Here is a 26,354-nt window from a genome sequence, read left to right on the forward strand (position 1 = left end):
GACTTCCTGTGTGATTAGTGAGTGTCTGATGTCAGCAGGATTATATCAGTTACATCATAATGTGTGTAAAACTGTTATTTCCTGATCAACATCCACGGTTTCATGTGTGGCGTGAAGCAATTCTAAGATCAATAAGGACTTTTAAAGTCTTCTAGGGTGTCCTCAGACTGAAACAGAGGGATGCAAGAGCTCTGCGTTACTCTGATCTACTCTACATGTACTGCCTGAAAGCTGAATGCTACACCAACTGTAGACCAGGCTATTTCTGTGTAAGATTAATGTTAGATTGCCAGCAGTATGCCTTCTGATAAGGATGAGCTCAGGGACATGCAATTGGCAAATGGAGGCATGCTTTGATTGTGGGAGGATTGCTGTGGGCCATACCTTAGTCATATCACTCCAACATTGTATGAATGCTATTTCATCAGTGGCCATTATGCTGTTTTTTTAAGATGGATATTGTTTTGCCTATTGCCTGCTGCTAATGGGCTTTCAACTGTCTTGCTGAGGAAGCTCCAGGTTGTGTGTTGTATTTGTTTGTTGCACTGTCGGTGCCCGAGAACAGAATAAGGTGCTTACCGAAAATGGCCATTTGATGAAAGCCAAACAGCACTCTGACAGCAACCAGCTGTCTCTGTTGCTGTGGTAACCCCTGTAAGAACGGCAAAACGGCAGAGTGATCGGGTTTCTGTGGTAACTGCTGACTTATGCTATTTTTGTCTCTTGAGCTCATATAGTGGCTGGAAGTTGAACGAGCCGAAAAGGAAGCTTATTTTTGATAAAGGATCTTAAGGACTTTATCTCATGTCCCCTGAAAGAGACACTAGTGTATTCTCATGGACCATGACCTCTGACCCTGAAACATTATCTGTTGGATGGGTCATCATAAAGCTCGTACATGCTGTTACACATCAAATATTAAATTCAGTTGCTCAATCACCAGCAAGGCTGAGATTAGGGTTTCTATTCATCCATACTTAGGACTTAGAAACTCTTGATACTGCATGTGATCAGAGAGCCTCCTCCAGAAGGAAGGTATTGCTCATGCACAACTTTGTGTTAGAAAATGTGATTAATTGTGAGTTACCAGAGGTGTGACTGGAGCACACTTAATTTCCATTTACCTTACTTGAGTAAAACTTGTATGATTTGTCCAAAAATATTATACATTTTAAAATGGCTGCACAGTCACAAACTAAGTGTGTGATTCAATGTAATTGTAATTAAAATACACTAGTAAAACTAGATTCACTGTTTCCACTCCACAGTTCACCATAAATGGGTGTAGAAAATGCCTGTAAACATCCATTTGCATATTGATATGTGATATTTCTTTACATGTTTCCATGAATTTACTTGTTTTATAGATAAATTTTTTTGATGACTGCCTTGGCCTTTATCATTCATAGCTATTCAGAGCCACATAAACCACAGAGTGTTCAGACAAAATCCCAGCAATTTAAAAGGAAAACCTGGAAATGTTTGTACGTCATCTATAGTCATTTTACTGGCATTCAGCATCACCATATATGGATCTAAGGCCCGGCTGTGAAACTATTAAGCAAACAGGACCAGCTCCCAGGCCATTTGCCGCTGCCATCCATAACTTCAGCGGTGCACAGCCTGTGCCAACAGTAACAGAGCTGAGACTGTTGAGTTTTAATCATCATATCCTTGGCCAGAACCAGGGGAGGTGAGGTCATTCTGCTGCTGCTGAATTCAGTCTCAGCATACTCACCTTAAATTTCTTTGAGAGCAGTTAAGTATTTTTTATGTAGCTCCCTGTATGAAGTATAGGACATGGGATCGTTTGGTACCAGTAGAAAGCTCAGAGTACATCCCAGATTATGAAACTGAGATTCATCCAGTAGCTGTAAAATCTCTGCTTGTCTGGATAATAAAATCTCCCCGATAACATAGTAAGTAAGAGGCCTGACGGAAGCAGCGATAAAAGATTAGAGAACTCAATGCACCTAACCACATGAACCAACAGAGTGCGGTGGACTGGTATCAATTAATCAGTTGGATAAGTTGGACCTGCTGCTGTGGGGAGGGTGAGGTGAGGAATGAAGCTAGGAGTTACAAGAGGCGAGCTTGTGATTTCAAAACCTCTTCCTCCAGTGACAGGACAAAGAAAACATCTCATTTGTCTGTTGTGTGATTGTATTCAAATTATAGCTCTCCTGTAAAAGGAGGAATAAATTATGGAGACAACAATTTGACAGTCTTAACTGTTAATCTTCAGCCTGTCATCATGTTGGTGTTGGCGCTCTCCAGACACCTCTGTTCAGCTGTTATTGCAGCAGCTGTACGAACGCCTGTGTAATTTCTAGTCTAGTTGTGAGTGTAAACACCTGGAGTTAAACACTCTTCACTGGCACTTGCTGGGATAATCTCTCATTTGACAATGCAGCGATGGCCACTCACTATTACTTAGTATTTCTGAGCGGTGAGGGAGCCATCTCTTCCCAAATCTTTTTTAATCTCACTCCTTTTGATTGCTAATTGTGCTGTAGAATTGAGGATAAAGTTTGAGTTTTCCTCCTCTTCATTATCAGAATGGCGCTCTCGCCCCTTGTTAATAGCATTGTTTCTGATGCCTTCTAGAAGAGCAGTAGGTTGCAGGGCCGTTGGTGGAGACTGCTCGCGTGATTATTCTCCTTTGTGGATCTTCAAGGAAGCGCAGTGATAATTGAATCACTTCAGTGGGATCTCGTAGAGGAAATCACTGCATTTGTCATCATCATGTTCAAACGCTAACATAGCACTGCAGCTAACCTCGTCAGCCATTTAATTTCACTGGGCTCTCTTCCATCCTCCTTCTCTAGTATCTTAGCAAACTGAAGACAGGGGCAAAGTACCTTGTGACCAGAAGGTCACTCATTCAGTCAGTGGATCAAGTGGGTAACGTTTCACCCTCTCGTAACAACTGCTGCTGAGGGGCCCTGGAGCAAGGCACTTAGCCTCCAGTTACTCCGCTGAACTGGTCAGTGGTCATTTGCATCTGGAAGACTGGAGTAATACTGGGTTGATGCTGGGAGTAGATGTATGAGTGTCATGAGTAACTGCATGCGTGTGTCAAGGAGCTGTTGATTAAAATCTGAATGGATTCTTAGGAAGCCTCACTGGATAAATACAAAAATATTTCCATCACAGTAATCACAGGGCTCAAGGGCTGAGCCTTGGCTATCTGTAAATCTGCACTGAGCATGCTCCTTCATCCGTTCTCCTGTAGGGTCATTTAGGGGTTGCCATGGTTACCTCTGCAGGAGGAGGCTAAGAAACACGCCGCCCCTGCCCCCCCCCTCATTAAAATCCATGATATTGATTGGCTGGACTGGTATCTACAGACCCCCCCCCCCCCCCCCTCCCCTTGTTCCTATTCTGCTGTGTTACTACAGGGAGAGCAGGACAGGGCCGGCTCACAATTGTGTTGGCCTGCTGTCACTCAAAGGCAGCAGCCAATCAAGATAAACAAACCGTGCCAGGGGCCCCCACTAGTAAATGTGCTCTATGAAAGACGGCTAGCTGCTGCTTAGGTTGCTGTATGGATGTGGACAGCCAGTGGGGAAAAATAATTTGGATTTCTGGTAGAACGTGGGGGGGGGGATCCCGCTTTCACTTTGTCATTGCCAAAGATATTTTTGTTTAAAAGGCCTTGTTAGTGTGTTGGTGGCTTTAGTGGATGTTTCAGTGGAATGGAGGGTAAGTAATGTGGTGGCTTCATTTGGTGTGCTGCTGTGTGTAGTCAGGAACTGTACGGTAGCTGTGTTTCTCATCTTTTCCTTTTGCAAACGGCCTTTGTGTTGTGTACAGCAGGTGGCCCTGTACATTTTGTATTGATATTCATGAAGTGGACGGTTTGCTCAGCGCGTGGGCGAAGGCCTGCTGGCTGTGTGCGTGTGTGTGTGTGTGTGTGTGCATGTGTGTTGCTTGCCTCTTTATGTCTTAGTAGTATATCTGTGTTAGTGTGAGGGATACACTCGCTGTGGCTGATAGCTGTGTTTACACAGGGCAGGGAGAGGGAGCGGCATTCAGTCTTCGTATTTATTTTCTGTTGATGTCCCATATGTTTGTTTTCTTTTATTCTCGGTGGTTATGGAAAATAATTAAAGATAAAAGGTTGGCAGACAGATTGTGTCAGTCTTTTCAGCATCCCGCGCAGCGTCTTAGTTGTTATTTGGAGGAAATGCAGCCTTTTCTATCAGCAAGCAAGTAAAGCAGAGAACATGAATAACTGAATTTCTCTCCCTCCTTTCTGTCCTGTCTTTCTGTTCCAGTTGCTTTATTGACATAAAATTAAAATGATGATGATAGCAAAGCATTCTGGGGCTCCACAAAGCAATTTGTCCATTTAATTTAATTAAGAGTTCATCACAGACATTGAGAAATGAGAACAAGACTGTGAAAACAAACACTGTTGTTACAAAGTGAAGAGAACAAATGTCTGAGAACAGTTACATCATGTTGCTAAACCAACACAAATTGGTAAATCAATAAAATAAACAGAGACGTACTTACCTGTGTAACCTGGAAACATGAAGTTACTTCACTTTCTGGCATCATTAGAAATCACATTGAAGACGAGATAAATATTTTGGAACAATTTTACAAATTCAGTATAATGTTGAGAGTCAAATACAACATTTAAAAGCGGAGAACTTAACATAATTTGTTTTGTCTTGGCAGATCATTTTTAATGTCTGTGTTTGTTAGTTTTGAGTGTTTGGCTGCTAAGTTTTGATTTAGATCATTCTCTCTTGGAGTTTGAATCTTTGGATGCTTCCAAAATGAAAGCAAAGATTAGAAGTGGGCTCTGGTTCCATCTTTCCCTTCCAAGTGTGCATCTTGTACATCAGGCAGCATTTTTTTAATTGCTGTATCAGTGGCACATAATTCTGGGATGATTCTCACTTTGTTTCTTAGAGCAGGTTTTATATTTATATATTATAGGATGTTTAGCAGCGCACCTGTGGATTTGACTGATTTCTGAGGCTGCCCCCTAATAGTCGGCCAGACTTTAGTCGATGAGAAGAGTCTTAGTGGCCGACTAACCAACCATGGCTTATCATTTGAAACGTTAAGTAGCCTAAAGTTAGCCACTTACCATGGCAGCTCACTCTGATTTTAGATAGCCCAGATAAATACACGCTGTTAGGCTTGTCTAAGTGTTCGTGGGGGACTGGTGACGTTAAATTACCTTGCTAACTATCCGTTGTTTGGAAGTACTTCTTCTGACACCCGGAACAGACTTCCAGAATTTTCAATGAAAGCTTTTCAGTGAGTAATTGATCTCACTCTGTCCTTGGTTGACTCTCTCTTTCTGTCTTCTTGTGTTTTTTCTTTTTTCATTCTTGATGAGTTTGAGGAGCATGTGTTGCATCACCCCCAACAAGCAATTTAATTCACAAATGACAAATAATTCAGTTTTAGATTTGCAGATGCGTGGACACGTTTATAACCCCCACACATGGCACAAATTACAAAGGAATGCACAAAAACATTGGCTGAAACACTGTATACTGTACCAGTATCCACACACACACCACACTGACTAGCTCACCAGCTATTCCTGCTGTGACAGATGCTGGCTACACTCTGTCTTGCTCAAAGGTCAACTGAGGTAGTTACACCCAGACAGGCTCTGCTAGCAGCCCCATCAGTCAGGGCCAGCCACATGAGCCGGGCTATGAGGCGATCTCTAATCGGCCCTGCCAACAAACATTTCAGGCACGAGCAGTCGAGCCGGAGTGACTTAAAGCTCAGGTGAGGACGCAGGAGCTCCAGACTTTGGCTCATGTTACTTGCTGGTTGGTTCTTATGGGAAAGGTGGTGTTAATGTGTGACTGCTTTCTGTTCTTAAACTCAAAGGTTGCAAATAGGTTCTTTTAATTTTATTAATTTCTAGTTGGAAGAACAGCTGTTGGAAAATATCTCAGTACCACTTTTCATCTGTCCAGCTTAACATCTGCTAAGCTATTAAGAAGCTGTCAAATACTCTAATGCCTCACTTGAATAAATATGTAGTGTACAGCATGACTCCGTTTTACAACAATGCGGTGCCCCTGTTGTGATGACGTATTGTTGGACACACGTGTGAGTTCCATATGTGAGCTGTAAAACTCAGTGCAGCATCGCTGTTTTCAGAATGTCTCCGACGGAATCCAACGTCTTTGCTTTACAGATGTAGAACAGCTGTTTTAATGTGAGCAGTTTTCAAGTGGGACTGCTAATGCTGGAGGATTGAGTGTGACTTGGCTCCTCTGCCACATGAACATGGTGATGTCCTGAAGCCATTTCTGTTTAGATTCATGCTTTTGATTACTGTTTTTTTTTTTTTACTGTTTTTGATAAAATGATGTCTATCAAAAGACTGAAGGGTGTTGAAGCATTTTCAGTGTAAGACTCAAACACTTTCAGCTCTCTGTCTGCCAAACTTAGAACAGCGCAGCAGGGCTTCCATCCTAACCAAACAGTTTCACTTGTTGAAGACCAGACTGGCAACAGAAACCCCCCCAAACGCACAAGAAGTGAAAGTGAGTGCAGCACAGGCCTGTCAGAGCGAGAGCAGGAACGTGTTTACTGATGTCTGTGGGTTGGAGACTTCACACAGCCGCAGACTGCAAAGGATTTGCAAACATTAAGTATGAGTTAAGTTTGTGTTTTAACGAGGGCATCTCTGTATAAAATGTCCATAGGTCCTCCAATAATACAGCTGTGTTCAAACAACAGCCCTTAGCTGTTCACTGTAAACTAGTGTCTTATTAAATAACTCTGTTCCCACAGTACTTTTTTATTTCATCAACATTTATTGGAGATAAATGTTGAAGTTATTTTAACTAAACTATGTCAGTTTTACCAATAAATGGCAGCATGTTTGTTGTAGTGCAGTATGTGTATCAGCCTCCTGATGTAACATTGAAAACACAAGTGATTTTCTTTAATATAGAATGAAATTGACTTTTCAGTTGTGCTCTCCTGTGGTTAAAGGACAAAGATGTCTGTCTGTGTGTGTGTGTGTGTGTGTGTGTGTGTGTGTGTGTGTGTGTGTGTGTGTGTGTGTGTGTGTGTGTGTGTGTGTGTGTGTGTGTGTGTGTGTGTGTGTGTGTGTGTGACAGTGCATTTATGAGTGTGATTGTATGTTTGAATGTGTGCGTGTTCATGTGTGTCTCAGTGTGTGTCTTTTATCATTCCGGTCAGGCCAGCAGTCTGTCAACCGTCCCCTCTTCAGTAAAGGTCACATCTCCTGTTGTCTCCGGTGACATTTAGCCCCGAGTCTGTCTGTTAGAATTTGTCCCTTCAATTCATCGCGTTATCCTCCCAACATGCTCTGTGGCTGCTCCCTTACTGATATAAACTCAGGAGTAGTAGCAGCCAAAGTAGGGATGTTTAGTCATTTTTTAAAGTGGAAATTTCAAGTATTTGCTGTTTCTAGCTTCTTAACCTTGATGATTTGATACCTTTCTTTGTTACACATGAGTTTAAACAGAATAAATATAGTGTTATAATGAACAACAGGACTCATGGACACATGGTCGCGGGTTTGATGCAGTGGGCCTTCAGTTAAATCAGCAAGACACCATTTAGCAAAGCACTCAAACCCAGTTACACAATGGTAGCTGTGTTAAAAGTGGTTTGATCACGAGTAGCATTCTTTTAATTGTCAGTCCGTTAGTTGATATTTTTCTTATTTAATCATTTAGCCGTTAAAATGCCTCTAAACTGTGAAAAATGTCCGTCACGTGTTCTCAGAGCCCAGTGTGATGTATTTAAATGGCTGGATTTGTCCAAATCCCCAAGGAATTCATCTCAAAATGAAAGAAAAGAGAGAAAAGCGGGAACTCTTAGATTAATCGACCAATTTTTTCATCCCAACTTTAATGCACATTTTGAAGCTCTAATTGTTTTGGAAATTGAATCTGCCGACAATTACGGCAAACTTTATTGGCTTGATGAAGATGAGACGGTCCAGTGCCAACCAGACAGCGGCAGCCTCTCATCAGCGCAGGCTGACAGCAGCTGTTCGGCCTGTTTAACCACAGACCAATCTGAAAGACTTTTTTTCTGCTAAGACGAGAGCCTCCACTCCACAGCAGTGAATAGCTGTCCAGCTGCACTTGGTTAACGCACGTGTGTGTGTGTGTGTGTGTGTCTCTGTGTGTGTATGAGGCTGGGGATCATCTGAGTGGGGTCTTTGTCCCACCCTCCCTGTCCCTCTCCATGTGACCCCTCTATGTGACATGACAACCCAGCACCCCCACCCGAATGCATCCTTTAGTGGAGCTTTGCAGAATCTCTCAGCTTTTGGCCAAAATGCAGGAGGGGGAGGTCACCTCTAACCACCAGCAGAACCGATGCTACATTTTGGCAGGTTACCAGACATCAGTGGAATGTCCTCCTTTATTATTAAAGACATTTTATTTTTTCCCCCTTTCTTCTGTTGTTTTATTTTTGTGGTTTGGGCTGACATTCCCTCATTTGAAGGCTTCTGAAGGCTCCAGGTTTGTTTGAGGAATGCTGCAAGTCAGTTAGCTGTTGATTTTACTAAGCAGTTGCAGATCATTCTTTATATGCTGCCCCTGTTAATGTGTTTTAGTAACATAAACCTGCTTTATCGCTCTGATTTCTGTGGCTAATCACCGTCATGGAGGCACCTGTTTAACTGCATCCAGCTTAACATAACAGCCCTTTGTGATCACAATTCATCGAAAATGAATTTTCAGTCTGAAAAACAGTGTTGGCAGTGTTATTATATTTTAAACTATAAAACGGTTCTCAGATAATGGAAGGAAAAGTCTAAGCTCAAAATATCATCTGTCATTTTTGTAATCAGTGATTTTTTTTTTTCTGTTTGTGAAATGGAAAACCAAATGAAAACAGATGGCAGAGATGCTGTTTTGTCTTTTCATCCTTGAAGAATAATCATATCACTGACATTACAGCTAAAACACCCTCAGTCACAGTCGTTCCTTCGAACAGTCAGGTTCACAATACAGCATCAAAATCTCTAAATAACCTTAACCATAACCATAAATCTGCTGGTAGAATATAAATGCCTTTCAACAATGGCCAAAATGTGTAATAATTGATGGTGACGGCTGGTGTGGAAGAGGAACAGCTCATCACTGTGAGACTTTATTGATACGGATCATTGACTTCCAGTAGTAATTTTGCAGTTCACAGGATCTGATATAACCCGCACTGGGAAATAAATTGGATAAGAACCCGACTTTGCTGGTGTGCTGTTTTTATTTTCTTAAGCTGAACCTATAACACTTCCAGGTGTGCAACTCCGCTAACAATTATTCACCGCATTTTTAACTGTACACACTGACATCTGTCCCATTCTACAGTCACTGACCGTACTGATGAGAGACTGACAGAGTAGTAGACACACAGTGTTATCTCCCATCAGTTCGGTCAGTGTGATTAAAATGCAGGCTTTGAGAATCTGTCTCCTCCCTGCAGCAGCCAGAGTTCAAGGCTGTTTGCGTAGCTGATAATGACGACCAGGCTGGGAAAATGAACCGCCAGCAAGTCGACGCTGCCAAATTGTACCAGTGCTTCTACGTTATCAGCTCCCTTTGCCGTCGTTTAAACACAATCTAGGTGACATTTTCTACGCTAAAAGTCGTTTTTTTTGCATAGTGAAATTTTATAAATTGCTTGTGACTGTTGTGTTTCAGTGAAGGCTGCCAGTTAAATCTCAGTCTCCTCCCTGGTTTTCTACCCACAGTGCATCCTCACTCTGTAGTTAAAGCTTACCCTGGTCCCCTGGTGTTGGGTAATTTCACGTCTGAGCAGCAGGGCTCTCTGGGAAATGCCAAACGCTGTGTGTGTGTGTGTGTCTGTGTCTGTGTCTGTGTCTGTGTGTGTGTGTGTGTGTGTGTGGATGACGTGTTTTTGCATGAAACGTTTCATGTCTTGGAATAACAACCGTCCTTGAATCCTGAGTCTTTTTGATGTTCTTCTTGCCGTCTTCACCAGTCTTCTCTGTAGACATGTCCCAGTTTTATGTGAACATCCAGCATTTGATTCTACAAATATCTTTTCAAATGAATTGTCCTTTGGTGTAAAAAAGAGACATTTTGCAGAATCTGATAGCGAGTGTTAACCCATGTCTTTGTGTGTCCTCCACAGTAAGCATGTTTCTCAACACCCTGACGCCCAAGTTTTACGTGGCTCTGACGGGCACTTCCTCCCTCATATCAGGACTCATATTGGTAAGATACTTACGATTATTTAAAGCTTTTATCTGAACATATTGAAGCTGATACTGGGATCAGTTAGGAACTAATTATGACCTTAGTAATGATTTTGGCAGCAATTCTGACTTTGAATTGCATTGCACATTGTTCTGGTTGCATCAGCTAAACACAAAAATCACAGTTTAAAGGTGGATGACTGCACACTCTCACCTGACATCCTAATTCGTAATGTTAAAAAGACTAAATGAACGTTAAGAGGTGGCTCCCTGGGTGACTTTATGAGCCCGGGATATAATTTGTTAGTGCTGTAATCACTAACAAATTCAGAGGCCAGGAGGAAAATCCATACTCATTAGGTCCTTCATAAGACGAGCTGCAAAAAAAATGGCAGCCTCTGGCACTGTCCCTGTATATCCTCCTGACTGATCACAACATGCAACATGTTTTTCATGTGTTTAGTTGTTTTCAAACCACTGAGAGCACATTGTGGGGGGGTTTGTGGATCGAGATATCTATAGAGCTCTCCGTCTGTGTGCATTAAACAGTCTGCACCTAACTGGTGACTAGTGGTTCCAGGTCGTTGGCATGCTGACTGAGCTGCCCCTGAGCAAGGCACTTTCCCCCCTCAGCTGCTCTTTAGACAGCAAAATGTTGTGTATTTGTCACACGTGAGATGTGTCCCCCAGTCCCCAGCTTTGCAAGGAGTGTCTCGTCTGCTTACGTCAGCATTCAAACATAAATAGAGTAAAGATGTGACAGAAATCGTCAAAGCTGGGAGGCAGTATAATGAATTTTCAGACTGCTTCTCCTACTTGTGCAGGTATTTTATCTCTCTTTCAAGTTCTTCACACAGACAGCTAACTGTTCAACAGTGGTTGGTCTGTATTTTAAAATAGCTCCTGACTTAATTAACTCACTCTCCCTTCCCTGCGGGCGATTGGCCAATATGCGTAGGCTGATTAGAGATGGTGTTGAGCTTTGCACATGCTCTGTGAAATGAAACGTGGAAGCCAGTTGGTCTCGTCACTGTGGCGCTGGTTATTTCTCTGTAATTCGAATAGATGTTTATGTGTCCCAGTTATGTAATTTTCAACTGAAGAGTTTTAGATAAGCCCCATCAAAATGTTTCATCACTTCCTCCCTCAAGCTGAGGCTGACAGTGTAGCATCTTTGCCAGATGGCAGTCTGTACATGTATTAAAATAGCTCTCATCAGTAATCTGGATCTTTGTTAAAACTCTCATCTCTCATTAAAACTAATAACTAAGTAAATAAGGCTTTATTCATATGGCACTAATGAAAACATAATTCAACGAAAGACTTGTTAACATTTTTTTAGAACAACAAAAAAAGATAATCAAGGCAGGAAGCATCAATAAAAATGACTTTGAGAAAAGGGAGGTCTTGAGATGTGATTTAAAACACTCAGACATTTCTGACCTGACCCACAGAGGGAGACTGTCCCATAACCTGGAGGCCAGGACAGCAAAAGCTTGGCCTTGAACACTGATGACCTGAGACACCCAGTGGGTCTATAAGGGTTCACTGTGTTGTGCAAGGCCTGAAACGTACTGAGGAGGATTCTGAATTCAGGCCTAAATTTAACAGGGAGACAGCACCAGGACGGTATGAGACTGTGGCAGAGTCCTGGTTAACAGTCGTGCAGTTGAGTTTTGAACTGACATTAAGTGTGTTTCTACAAGAATACAGTGCATTACAACAGTCCTTTGAAGAGGAGGCAAAGCAATGGATGGTGTGTTGTAGCTGTTAGATAATGTTAAATAACATTTGTGTAGTTTGACATTGTTTCTCAGTTGAAAAGAACAGAACTGACTTATATGTTTATGAAAACTGGACTGGGAGTCACAGATGACCCTGAGGTTTGTGGGAGCCGGCAGTATTAGATGTATTGACCATGACTGGTTCTCACTTCAGAATGTTTTCAGACCCTCATTTTGCCCTTTTTTACCACAGCACTCTTACTTAAAAATCCTAGTTACAGTCCTCTTCAGTTCGAGCACTTTGATTCCATGTGTTAAAGATGTGGAGGCGATTATTTTGGACAGTGCGGTGCAAACGTTTAAGGCACTTGTGAAAAAATGCTGTAAAGTGAGGATGTTTTCAAAAAGAATGTCCTGAATGGGTTTTACCGATCAGTTAACTTCATACAAAGTAAGTGTGAACACACCTTCTCTCCTCAGTTTCCTTTACATGTGGATCAAATGGTTGTATTCTGAGTGGAGCGATGGGGCAGATTTTGTCTCTGAAACTAAACGTTGTTTGACAAATGCTTAAATGAGAGAGATTCTCAAACCCAGTACAGGGGAAAGACATGAAGGTAAATGAACTGCACTTACAGTATACAGCCCTTTTAACCTGAGAACACAACAAAGTGTTTTACAGCATCTCATTCACACACACACACACACACACATAGTGGTGACAGTGGAGCTGCCGTGCAGGACGATGATGGCCTGCTTATCAGTAGCTGTCTGGACTTAAGTGTCTTGCTCAGGGACATTTTTACATGCAGGTTAATGGACGACCCACTCTGCCAGTGGAGTGGTTCTCAGACATCACAACCCGTCTGTCTGCAGATTTTCAATACAACCAAGCAGCAGGTTTCACTGGTTAGTTCCTCTTCTCTGGCTGAAAGGTGATCATTCTAGAGAAACTCAGTCTCTGTGCCAAAACACTGTGTGTTCATCAGTGGAGCAGTTTAAAATCATAAATAAGAGTAAAAGCAGACGGGGAACAGCCACTGTTAGATTTAGTTTTTAGGCTGAGATTATAGATATTTTTCTCAGTTATCTACTAGCCAGTAGCCAGTTCTTTGTTTTATTAGAAAAATCAGCTGCTTAGAAATAGAAAATGGTTGGATCTTTTAGGTTTACTTACACTCAGAGCAGATGCTCATTGAAGAGAAATATGTGCCAAAGAGAAACATGAAATGTTTTCATTAAAAGTTTTAACTAAACTGTCATTGAATGAAAATCATATGAACAGTTAAATGAAAGATTCTTCTTTTCTCTTTCTTTTTTTTTTTTTTTAGATCTTTGAGTGGTGGTATTTCAGGAAATATGGGACCTCCTTCATAGAGCAGGTGTCTGTGAGCCACCTGCGCCCCCTGCTGGGCGGAGTGGACAGCAGCTCCCCCAGCAACTCCAACACCAGTAATGGGGAGGCTGACTCTAATCGGCAAAGTGTTTCTGGTAAGAGCAGGGCTTAGACATGTCCCATGGAGCCCCAGGGTAAAAGCTTGTTCACTGGGCCCCTATAGACCCCAGAATAGCCCAAACCAGTACTCCAGAGCTGAAATGATTTGAAGAAAATGAATTGGTTATTATTTTCATCATTTATGAATTCAAATAATTTTTGGTAAAGCAAAAATTCATTCATACCAGTTACTGAAATGTCCATCCTATCTATGATAGTCAGCTCAGCATTTTGGGGGGTTTAAATAATTATTAAGATGTACTGAGTATGTTCATGTGATAAGCTGTTACAGGTTCTTGGTCCTTCTGGTGGCTTTCATGTTTTTCTCCGTTTTATACTTATAAAACCAAATAAATAAAAATACAAAAATAAAAAATAGAGGATAAACAACACTTATATAACACTTATATAAAAAAAAACATAGACATCCACAGGGGGACAGAAAAACATTAGGCTAATTGTGGCTATAATTGATACCATGGTGTCAGAGTTTTAGTAAAAACATGTTAATGTCCTCACAGCTGAAGTTTGCCTTTTGCTCTACCAGCAGCTGTGTCTCCGAGAGGTCGAGAAAATATGGAGGGAGTTTTGCAACACTAAAATCTGTCTCATGAAAAATGTTTTGATGCTGTTATTTTACGTTACAGCACAAATGGAACAGAAAAATGGAGGCTTTAAAAGCTACAAACACAAATGGTGTTGTTATTACTGCCATTATTTCACTGCTACACGGGCTGGTTGAGAGTCCATGCTCACTTTAACTTTTCCAGTCCAGCTCTCATAACTTTCGCAGGTCTCTGCTGAAGCGACACAGAGCTCCTCCGTTTGGTTCTTGGGCTGTTTTAACTTCAAAAAGGAGCAAAAAAAAAAGGAATAAAATAAAAAAGAAAACAAAATATTGTAAAATGTCAAAGCAGATTTTTCAGCTGTACTGAGACAAATCCCACCGGCCTGCTGAAGGCAGAGGAAGAACTGATTTTAATGTGTAGTTTTCAGTGAGGCTTTCACACGTTTACTTTTTTATTAGAATGGCTATCAAAATGATTTTGCTTTTACAGATATAGACTGTTATTAGCAGTGAAATGCAATACAGAGGATCATTATCATTGATTTTGTCATCCTGTGACTCCGAGCACTGACGCTGAATTACAGACTGGCCAACGGTGTTAGATACTCCATCAAGATGTGTAGCTTCTAGCTGTGAATGAGAAAATATCATTTTCATATCTTAGTAAATTCACTGAGAGCTATCACGCTGTTCAAAGAGTTGCTCCATTCTCCCCTCTCCCCTGCCTCAGATTCACAAATTAATCTTAATTCATTTAACCTTGCATTTGTTTTACAGTTAATTTGTTATTAATATTTTCTTCTTTAGACCCATTCTCTAACATGTTTCCAGCTTTTTAGCTGCTGAGTAGGTGAATTAATAAACACACTGTATTACCAGGCCTGTACATTATCTTGAGTGCATACATTTTTTTAATGGGACATTTTTGGATCAGTAACATTTGGTAATTCTGTTTGATGTTAATGTGATAACCGTTGATGTGCTAATTGATGAGTGTGAGTATCTGACCAGAGGCTTTTACAGAGTTTTTCCGCCATTGTTCTTGATGTAGACACAACATTGGGTTGATTTAAAGGAGAAAATTTAGTTGATTATTTGGGTTTTCCTGGGTTATGGAAACAGAACGATATGGTAAACCAAAAACCATTGAAACAACACATATTTTAATGTTTTTTTGGACACCAAAATAATAAATTAAAAAAAACAAAAAACAAGATACACTTTCTATTCTGGTAAAAGCAAGTTTTAATTAGAAAATGACTGAGTGCCTTGCTCTGCCTATTGAGTTACACAGGGAATCAAACCTCCAGCCCTGACGGTGTACTTGTAGAATCAGAGGAGATTTAAGAAATGTAAGTCTGTGCAGCAGCCACTCAGTGCGAGCTCTGCCTAACAGCTTCTTTGCTTCTGTTCTATGTCAGTGACGCTTTGATCACAGTTAATCCGTTAAATGTGTGTTTGCTTCCACATGGAAATTCATTCATTTTCAGAAGAGGAAACGTCTTTGTGCTGCATCAGTGTGTGTTAGGAAAACATTTATCCCACCTATGCATCCATAATGCAGCATGGATTAAGTGACTCAGCCTGCTTTTTAATGGCAGCATTTTTTGTAGGTGATAAAAAAATCGCGTCAGCAGCAAAGTTGTCGTGAAAGTTAAAGTTAGAATGCTAATGAAGTGTAACATCACCCGATCGGTTAAATCACGTTTCCTCCCAAGGATCCTGACATCGAACTCCTTGAGGAGACGTGACGCAACTTGCTTTTGTTCTCAGCCAAACAAGTTTGCATTAAACAGGATTATGTGTGCTGTGCTAAATCAACAAGCCATGATCAAGAGAAGAAAGGCAGTTTAATTATTTCAACTGTACTAATCCTCCGTTTTCTGACTAATAATCTGCCCTGTAAATCCCTACACTGAAGCCAGAGATGCAGGTTACAGCGTGTTATTCTTCTTTGTTGCAGCAGGAATCAAAGACAGAGAGTTTCAAGGGTTTGATTAGTCAGAGTTCTGCCCTTGAAATGAAAGAATGTGGTACAGCACGAATTCAGTATGTGTCTTAATGGAATTATTCTTCTTTATTGGGGAGAAAGTGCTGTTTCAGTGTCTTTTCTGCACTTTGAACTCGAGCAGAAATGATGAAAAGAAAGAAATCATGATCTGTGCGTGACATTGGTTAAATTTAAAGATAATGACTGGTGCGCAAATCAACTGCTGATTAATCAGTTTGTTATTAAATTCATGCATCAAGACGAAATAACAACCATTTGCTGCAGCCCAAATTATCATCAGTAATGTGATGTTCAACATAGAACTTGGAGATTAGAGATAGATTTAAAAAAAGAAGTCGAAGAGGCTGAAATATCCTGACTTCCTGAGCTCTAAAAGTGTTCACTCCTTCATCCCCCATAATGCATTTTAATGGCTCGTCTTCTTTTAGTCTTTCCTGCCTGGTAAACTCCCAGCTCTTTAAAACACAAGGCTCTCAATAATACATTTTCCCCAGGACAAAGCTGGCAGCCCCACATCACATTACATTATTTTAGCACTGTTCTGTGGTACAGTACTTGTCATAATAAATACACTGGTCTCAATGTGAAATCAACAGTTTCCCATCAAATGTCCAAAGATATTTTTGGTACCAACATTTTTGAAAACGCGTGTTGTTAAATCCTGTGTCCTACATTCATCTGTTCAGTGCTGTTAGCCAAAACACGGACGCGTGACTGTTTTCTGTTTTCTGACAGCAGTGAGACTTTGTGCAGAAGCATGTTTGGTCACCAAAGACTTTTAAGGCCTTTTCCCTGTCAGCTGTGCTCTCATAAGAGGTCGATGTGCCAGTCAGCGAGCTGCAGGCTGGATGGCAGAGTGCACCGTCGGGCCCCTTGAAGTGGGCTCTGAGGAGGCTCAGTGTCGACTTTGCCCTTGACACTCATCACCAGTGTTGTTCTCTCTCTGTCTCCCTCCTGCAGAATGTAAAGTATGGAGAAATCCCTTGAATTTATTTCGTGGAGCGGAATATAATCGGTGAGTGACGGCAGCGAAGCTACCTGCATCTGAAAACGTTGGGCTGGTCTGCGGGCTTCGCTTTGCCTCCTCGTCTCCACTGTCTCTGTTTTTCCTCCCTCCGTCTCCGATCTGTGTGTCTTCTCTCCTGTGTGTTTTCATAATCAGTCTTTGTCATGTTCACTCTCCTGCCTCTTGTCGTCTTTTATCTGTGTTTGATTAACTGTCTCGTTTCCTTCTCTCACTCTTTCTTCCTCACTTCGTGATCTGTCATCTGTTTCCTCAGATACAGTATGTTCATTTTCTCTCCCAATCCTCGGTTTCCTTGTTTTTCCTTCGTTTTCTCTAATGACCATCTTGTCATTTATTCCTGATCAGCTCCTTCCTCCTCCCTTTTTATCTCTGTGCTTTCTCACATCCTCTTTTCCTCTCAGATTTTTTTGTATGTTCTTTTCTCCCTCATCTGTCTCTGTTCTGTCCTCACTCCTCTTTTATGCTCTCTTTGATGTGTCTGCCTTCTGCTCCTCCCATGGAGTCATCCTCCACTTTCCCTCATTTCTCATGTTGTAATTATCCCGCCTTTCTCTCTACCTGTCAAACCCACATGCTGAGCTCCTTTTCTTCACTTTGGCCAATCAGAGTGAACAACATTTCCTGTCATGTCAGCACAGCTTCCGACTCTTTTGCTGTTATACCAACGTCTAATATCTGTGCCTTTTATTAGGAAACCTACTTGTATTCTGTCCGTTGTCATGTTTTCAGTTGCTGATTATTAGACGGTCTTACTTTGTTGTGTGTTCAGGTATACGTGGGTAACAGGTCGAGAACCACTGACGTACTACGACATGAACTTGTCGGCACAAGACCACCAGACCTTCTTCACCTGTGACTCAGACCACCTCCGGCCTGCTGACGCCAGTACGAAAACACGCACGAGCATAACTATATACACGTACAGCGTACACCGCCACGCGTCTTGCTTTGTGCGCACAGGGGGTAAACATGTTTTTGTGTTTGTGTGGTGACAGTCATGCAGAAGGCGTGGAGAGAGAGGAACCCACAGGCTCGCATCTCTGCCGCACATGAAGCTCTGGAGCTCGAAGAGTGAGTTCACTTCTGCGTTCACCTCCCTTTGTCCTTCTCTCTGTCCCTGTGTTTAACTGTCCATTGTTACACAACTTTTTCCTTTGACACAGACTGTTTAGAGTTTTAGTTGTGAAGGTGTTAATATGAGAAAACAAAACTGCTGTTGAAAGGAATTTGTCAGTCAAAATATCTGTGCTTACAGTGGTGACAATCAGTCATAATGGCAATGCCCAGTAAAACACTCAGATATTTCATTTTCATTTTCCAAACTTTTACTCACTCAGAAAACACAGATTGTTGCTCTCACCGGTTACCTGCCTCAGAGTCCCGTGTTTCAGCTGGAGCTGGAACTTTTTCAAGGGCGATTGTTTGTAGTCCCATAATCCAGTTTTACTCGGCCAGATTTTTTTTCTTCAGCTGGTTAACCCTGGTTAGACCAGGTCATCATCAGGCCACCAGCTGTCTGCTCCAACCATGAAGCTGCTGCCTTCAAACTGGAATCTGACTGGTATCAAAACATGGTGGAGATCGTACCACACTCATTAATATCATCATGTTTTTGTTTGTTTTGATTTTGACCCCTTAAGTTATGGCCAGGAGCAGTTTAATCCCAGTTTTTTTTTTTTGTCCTTGTCAGTGGTGTACGAGTTTGCACTTTCTATAACTTTTTTTCACATCCAAAAATTAACTCTCAGTTTCATCCCAAAATCCAGAATAATAATAATAATGAGCACAGTTTCTTTTAAGTCTGCAGACTTCAGCGTCTTAGAAATTGAAAAATTGGAAGCTGCAGGTTTTCTTGTCGTGAGCGATGATGCATCTAATCACAGATTGTCCCTGTAGGTGCCTGCATCATTCATAGGGGGGAGATATGACAACTTTGCTTGTTTTCCTGGCGGTGTAGGTTTATTTTTAGGAGCGCCTGTGACTGCAGAGGCTGTGCACAGGAACTGTGGCAGTGTCGTATGTTGCTCTCAGCTCATATCAAGGCCGTGACAGCCGGTTGACTCAGAGGAAACCTTCTTTGATCAGTGCGCTGTCAGATGCTGCTTACAAATGCACGAGGCGTAAAAGCAGCTTCGTTGTGCGGCGATGCCATGCTGTGTAGACAAACAAGGCGCCCTGTACACCGAGTCGGTAAATTAATGAACTAATCCGCCAGGATGTTAGAAGAAGTTAACTTCTAATGCTCTGCTTAACAAAAGAAAGAGAGAAATAAAAAGAAGCATATTCAGAGTCAACATGGAAGACTAAATAACAGCGTTGCTTCCTTTTCTTTCCTGTTCTCCCTCCTCCTTTTTTCTACCCTTCTCCTGCTTTTCTCCCGTTTTTTCTGCTCCTCTGTTGCCCCTTTGTCCTCTGTTCTTTTTAATCCATCTGTCTTTCCTTCGTCTTGACTCCTGTTTTCTGCCCTCTAAACCTCTTTTCCTTCTCTTGTCATCCCTTGTTCTCCTATTCCTTCTTCTCCTTTCCCGTTTTGTTCTCCACTCATCTCCCGTTTCTTCCTCTCTTTTCTCCTTTCCTTTCCTCTCATATTCTTCATTCTGTCCTCCTCGCCGGTCCACCTGTTTCCTTTCCTGTTCTCCTTTTTCCTCTCATCCTCTCTTGTTTCCTTATCTCTCCTTCCTCCTTTCCTCTTCCCTCATCTCATTCTTTCTCTCCTCTCCTCCTTCCTCTCTTTTCATCCCCTCCTGTTTCCTTGCCTCTTGTTTCTTCTCCTCTTCTTTTCTTCCTCTCCCCCCCCCCTCTCCTCCTGCAGTTGTGCGACAGCGTACATCCTCCTGGCAGAGGAGGAGGCCACCACCATCATGGAGGCCGAACGTTTGTTCAAACAGGCACTAAAAGCTGGAGAAAGCTGCTATCGCCGCAGCCAGCAGCTCCAGCATCACGGTACACAGTATGAAGCCCAGCACAGTGAGTGCCATTCACTCAGTATCAACTCTGCTGAGAATCAGAATAGTTATTTTCTTACAGCTGTAACTCAGTTCTTTGGCCATAGGATCGTATTTTAAATGTCAGATCGTTCTCCAAAGTTTCACAGATACGCTGCAGGACACTGCTTCATGTTTTTCCACTTTCATTATGAGGATCTGTATGTGTTGAGTTATGTGTGTTTGTGTGTCTGTCTGTCTGTCTTCACCAGGAAGAGACACCAATGTGTTGGTGTATATAAAGAGAAGACTGGCCATGTGCTCCAGAAAGCTTGGCCGAACACGAGAAGCAGTTAAAATGATGAGAGATGTAAGTACACACCCTGCCAGCAGAACGTACACACACACACACTCACACACACACACACACACACACACACACACACACACAAGCACAGGAGTGAGAGGATGCTGTTTTTTTTATTTCCAACCACATAAAAAGGTTCAGTTCGATCTTCAGTGTCAGAAAATCACACAAAGTCACCACATGTGCAACATCTGCTCGTGTTACAGGGACTGTAACCTACACAGTGATGATCCAAAGCTGTTGTCTGCTGACTGTGCATGTGTCGCCCCCTGTCCGGTATTACATGTAACAACAGTTGTGTGTTTTCCAGTTAATGAAGGAGTTCCCTCTCCTCAGTATGTTCAACATCCACGAGAACCTGCTGGAGTCACTACTAGAGCTCCAGAACTACGCCGACGTCCAGGCCGTTCTGGCCAAGTATGACGGTGAGGGACACACACACACACAGTTTGATGATTTTATTTATATTCATGTACAAAACACTAAACATAAAAGCTGATTTTGATACTTTGGTACGCAATCACATCTAAAGATGCTGGTTGCAGTGACAGAGCAGTGACTTAAACAGCTTTTCCAAAGACAGAACTCAAGTCATTGTCTTTAAACTCTGAGACATTTAATTTATAAGTAGAACTTTAATATCCTTTTGAGTTTGAGCTGCAAAAATGAACCATTAATATTCACAGTTTACATTTGCGTGTCATTATTTATGGTACGCTGCTTTATTGTTTGGTTTTTAATTTAGATGCAGACCTGTACTTTGATTTAATTACGTTCATTTTAGCAGCAAAATTCTACTCAAAATGTCACGAAATGTCCTGGACTCTGCACTGTGACAGTTACACAGGCGTGCAGGATGTAGTGATTAATCAGTTAGTCAACTGGCAGGAAATTAATCAGAAACTATTTTCATAATCAGTTTTTTAAATACCGAACTTTTCCCAGTTTCAGATTCTGGTTTGTGAGCTTGATTAGAAATCCATCTTGCTGTGCTGTAACAAAAATACATCAACACATCAGTATGTCTTTACTCGTCTGTCTTAGTGCTCTGCAGAATGTATCAGTATTTGTACTGCGCATCAAACTTGTTAGCTGAAAAATAAAGAGCTGATGACAAAACTCCCTCAAAGCTGTGAAACTCAAGCTCCTTATCTTCACTGACGAGCCCCTGTGGGCGGCTGCATTGTTTTCAAACACAGGCCTGTGTCACCTGTAATTCCAAACTTTTCCTATGTTCACTAAACACCCCCCCCCCCCCGTCTCTCCATGTCTGCTTTGTGTCTCCTCCACAGATATTAGCTTACCCAAATCTGCAACAATATGCTACACGGCAGCCTTGCTCAAAGCGAGGGCGGTCTCAGACAAGTGAGTATCGCTGTTCGTCGGGGGGGGGGGGGGGGGGGGGGGGGGGGGGGGCTGACATACCTGCACTGCTGCTGCTTATGAGTTTAGAATAGAGCGGGTGATGGCCTGGGGGCCTGTTCGGTGTGAACGAGAGAGCAGGGCTGAGCAGTGGTGCACTAACAGAGCGTTAGCAGTAAATTTGCTCTTTAGAACGGGGAAACCTTCAGGGTCTGATCGGTGTTCTGTCTGGCTCTGGTCACTCAGAGCTGCAGCTTATTTCTCACTGTGAAACATATATAGTTGTACTGCTGGTTCACAGACAATACAATACACAACAAAGGTCAGTGAGCTCTGCACAGATAAAATATGATGGATTCTGAGTTGACTAAAAGCAGCTGCTGGTGTGTTTTCCTGCTCCGGACCTCACATGTATGTTAATCCAAGTGTCCTCAAACCCTCAGTTCTGTAACATGTTAGGGGTGTGTGTGTGTGTGTGTGTGTGTGTGTGTGTGTGTGTGTGTGTGTGTGTGTGTGTGTGTGTGTGTGTGTGTGTGTGTGTGTGTGTGGTGTGTGTGTCTGTGTCTGTGTCTGTGCGTGTGCAGGTTCTCTCCAGAGGCAGCGTCCAGGCGAGGGCTGAGCACAGCAGAGATGAACGCAGTAGAAGCCATCCACAGAGCGGTGGAGTTCAACCCTCACGTCCCCAAAGTGAGTCTCAGCAGCAACACTGCATCCACACACACACACACACACTACACACTCTGCTGAGTTCATGCTGACATCACACGCTCACTGTGTCACACAGCGGCTGGGCAGCAAAGGTGTTGAACAGTTTACATGAAACCTGATTGGATTTTGACTTGTAGAATAAATAAAGTAAATAAAAAAGTAAACTGAATGTTGGTTTAATCTACATTTAATTTACTATTTGTGTCAAATTCAGATGGATTCACTTCATCCTGCTTGTCTTTTCTCTCCCTCTTCCTCTTCCTCCTCCTCCTCCTCCTCAGTATCTGCTGGAGATGAAGAGTCTGATTCTTCCTCCAGAACACATCCTGAAGAGAGGCGACAGCGAAGCCATCGCCTACGCCTTCTTCCACTTGCAGCACTGGAAAAGGGTGGAGGGGGCGCTCAACCTGTTGCACTGCACCTGGGAGGGCAGTGAGTACACACACACACACACACACAGCTGTTAAACTTAAACCTGACAGTGATGAGCTGTGTTGAGCCCTTTGTTCACACAGTTGTTCTGTGTGTTTGTAGCGTTCAGAATGATCCCGTATCCTCTGGAGAAGGGTCACCTGTTCTATCCTTACCCCATCTGCACAGAGACGGCCGACAGAGAGCTGCTACCCAGTAAGAGACGCCCTGACACACACACACACACACGTACACATACACCCCAGTAATATTAGTATTATTAGTAGTTGCAGCAGCGATATTCAGTCACTGAGTTTAGTTTTTTGTTTTTTTTGTTCAAGTTGTGAGTTTGTAGAAGAAGCTGCACAGTTTGTTGAAGCTGGGTTTTGATTTGGCCACTGGGGTAAAAATCAGATTAATTGTCCTTATTTATGAGGACAGTAGATTTTTTTACAATAATTATGCTAATTTTAGAGTCTCAGACAAAAACTGAGTGCTTCAATTTCTCATGAATATTTGTGATGATGAGGCGAATTCCTGAAGGGAGCGCTGGCTCTGTGTGTGTGTGTGTATGTGTGTGTGTGTGTGTGTGTGTGTGTGTGTGTGTGTGTGTGTGTGTGTGTGTGTGTGTGTGTGTGTGTGTGTGTGTGTGTGTGTGTGTGTGTGTGTGGATGGCTGTTGGCTGACGTGGGGTGTGTGTCGTCCTGCTGTCTGCTCAGCAGCTCGTCTGTCCTCACACACAGACCTGCACTTGATTAAGTTGGCTTCCAGCCACCAGCAGCAACACACTGCACTGTGTGTGTGTGTGTGTGTGTGTGTGTGTGTGTGAGTGTGAGTGTGAGTGTGTAGCAGGGCTGGACGTGTGTCCACACGCACACTGTGAAAAACCCTGAATCTGTTTGAAGGAGGAAAATCATTTTTCCACTTTCTGAAAAGACCAATTAGGGTTTTTAACTAATTCTAACAGCCTCATTAAACATGACTGACACATAAACGGCAATGAAAAATGTCTGTTTACCAAACAGCTGCAGCAAATCTGTTTCCCTCTGAGACAGAAGCAGTTTGTCTTTCATATATTTGATATACACAACACTGTGCAAACATTTTAGGCAAGACTGTGACCCCATGATGCTGAGATCAGGACTCTGTGTGGTCCAGAAAACCTGCAGCAGGACTCCTTGTCTCTGAAGACAGTTCTTTCCTGTGCAGACTGTATGGAGCTGTGTGTTTACAGTAACCTGATCAGACATGTCTGTATTTACATACATCATTCACGCCACACACACACACACACACACACACACACACCTGACCAGAAAAAATTCAGTGGCTTTTCAGTTTTTGTTTCAGCAAATTTAAATTTAGGAAATTTTGTCTCAGAAATAGGAGTCAAAGTTCATTTTTAGATGTGTGTGATGTAAAAGTTTTGCTCTTAATTAATATTGTGTTGTGTGTGTGTGTGTGTGTGTGTGTGTGTGTGTGTGTGTGTCTCTGTCCCACGTGGAAGCAGTGTTTCACGAGGTGTCAGTCTACCCAAAGAAGGAGCTGCCCTTCTTCATCCTCTTCACAGCCGGTCTCTGCTCCTTCACCGCCATGTTGGCTCTGCTCACACACCAGTTCCCCGAGCTCATGGGAGTGTTTGCTAAAGCTGTGAGTACACACAAGCGCGCGCACACACACACACACACACACACACGCAGTCACACACACACAGTCACACACACACACAGTCACACACACACACACACACACACGCAGTCACACACACACGCGGTCACACACACAGTCACACACACACACAGTCACACACACACACACACACACACACACACACACACAGTCACACACACAGTCACACACACACACAGTAACCTGTTTCCCCTCGTTAGGGAAGTTTCTGTCCAGATCAGCGTGTCTGTGCTGTGGATGTTCTCCAGAGGATGAATCTGAGTGATTCTGGCGACCTTTGACCTTTTCTCTAGCAGGAAACTTTCCTACACGTTGCTCAAAGACAAGTGATCTTAACTTAAAAACTAGCAGCTTCAGTAACGTTGGCTGGATGCCTTAATAGATCCACTCAGCCTCTGACCTTTCTGCCTGCATCTCATAACAGGAAGTAAACTGATCTGAATGTAACGACCCCGTGACCTTTCCTTAAACTCTGAACCTTTGTTTTAACTTTTTTTTTTTTTTAATAATCCCTGTTTCCCGGTCATTTTGCATGTTAAGCTCCTGGTTGTGTGGAATATTCTACAGTGTTGAATTACGTTTGTTTAATTTCCCGTTGCACTGGTTTTAGACGCCTCAGCTAAATTGGCCTCCAGAGAATTACAGCTAATATTTCTGAGGTTGATGAGCTGGTCGCCTGCTGTACGTTTGAAAGCCATTTAGCTTTTTCCACGGGCGCAGTAAGGCCTAATTTGATGGTGCTGTGCAGAGCCCAGCTCTGAGCACATGCTGCGGCCTCACAGCGGGGGGATTACTGTGCAGTGAAATACAAATGTTTTATCTCGTGTTAACAACCCAGAGAGAAACATTTATTTAAGTTTGGAAGCTGTTAGATCAGTGATTTCTACAGAACCTGCTGAGGTCTAATGTCCTCCTGTCCTCCAGCCACCTTCAGTCCATCCATCTGTTTTCCTAGCAGCCAGCGGAGGGCGCTGCCTCCCCCGCCCCTCCCTGCAGCCCTGCAGTGCTGTCCTGTTCCCCCTGGAATGTGGATGAGCTCCCCCCCCCCACATGTGACACTATCAGCAGATACCATCTACCTGCTGAGAGCTGGAGCTTCACACATAAAGACACAGGCCTCCTGCTCTGTGAAGGTGGACTACAGTCACACTGTAGCTTTAATCTATCAGTTTATCAATCAGTCTGAAACCAAAAGCTTCTTTCAACTGGCTCCAAGTCATTTAAATCCAGATTTATACTTTTATTTCAAAACTTTTCATTTCCTTTGTGACATTCGCGTTAATATAACATTGTCTGTTGCATCAGTCCAACATCTGAGCTCAGTTTATCTGCCAGCACCGAGCACTGATCTGATAACAGAGCTGTTGGCTCCCATGTTTATCAGCTGCACGGAGCTGTTCAGGTTTTACTGTTTAAACTCTCTGTGTTATTAAAACTGGAGCTAACCGCCTGTTATGTGATTTACAGTATATATAGTGTGTAACTGACGTAGGAAGGTCAGAGGGTCTTTAAACATCCAGCAGCCTGGATGGAAACGTGGATCATAAAGCGGCCCCGTCGTGGCCTAGACCCTGATCCACGTGATGAGGTCAGTACCGGCGCGGGTCTGGTGCATCCCTACTTTCTGGATCGCGGGACAGTCTCTCCTCGCTCTCACACACTGTTCAAACACGCGGAACACACACCTTCGCTTTGAAGTCGCCTTTGAAGCTGAACACAGAGATGTGTGATACGATGTGTGAGGCAAACGTCAGCGCAGCTTTTCAAACGCACAAACCACCGACCGCCAGGCAGATGCATGCAGGTGGAGGGAACGGAGGGCGGCGCAGAGACTCTCCGCTCTCTGCCTCTCCGCACACCCTGC

The 26,354-nt window shown here is 42.8% G+C and overlaps 1 protein-coding gene across 5 annotated transcripts in view; it reads left to right on the forward strand.

The window, feature by feature from the left end:
* Positions 1 to 26,354, forward strand: part of LOC121181741 (suppressor of tumorigenicity 7 protein homolog) — a 44,977-nt gene that overhangs the window by 17,777 nt on the left and 846 nt on the right. For 2 of the 5 annotated variants that reach the window (XM_041037863.1, XM_041037867.1), the window contains 13 exons: positions 10,141 to 10,223; positions 13,260 to 13,419; positions 16,963 to 17,017; positions 17,799 to 17,914; positions 18,025 to 18,100; positions 19,842 to 19,996; positions 20,226 to 20,323; positions 20,631 to 20,745; positions 21,613 to 21,685; positions 22,267 to 22,369; positions 22,672 to 22,822; positions 22,925 to 23,017; positions 24,309 to 24,451. In XM_041037863.1, coding sequence (XP_040893797.1) covers positions 10,141 to 10,223; positions 13,260 to 13,419; positions 16,963 to 17,017; positions 17,799 to 17,914; positions 18,025 to 18,100; positions 19,842 to 19,996; positions 20,226 to 20,323; positions 20,631 to 20,745; positions 21,613 to 21,685; positions 22,267 to 22,369; positions 22,672 to 22,822; positions 22,925 to 23,017; positions 24,309 to 24,451 — 1,421 coding nt within the window. Of the gene's footprint in view, positions 1 to 3,579; positions 3,706 to 10,140; positions 10,224 to 13,259; positions 13,420 to 16,962; positions 17,018 to 17,798; positions 17,915 to 18,024; positions 18,101 to 19,841; positions 19,997 to 20,225; positions 20,324 to 20,630; positions 20,746 to 21,612; positions 21,686 to 22,266; positions 22,370 to 22,671; positions 22,823 to 22,924; positions 23,018 to 24,308; positions 24,452 to 26,354 lie in introns of those variants that run through there. The other 3 variants (XM_041037865.1, XM_041037866.1, XM_041037864.1) reach the window with 3 other exon arrangements.

This window comes from Toxotes jaculatrix, chromosome 5, assembly GCF_017976425.1.
Source record: "Toxotes jaculatrix isolate fToxJac2 chromosome 5, fToxJac2.pri, whole genome shotgun sequence".
In the NCBI taxonomy this organism is placed as follows: domain Eukaryota; kingdom Metazoa; phylum Chordata; class Actinopteri; family Toxotidae; genus Toxotes; species Toxotes jaculatrix.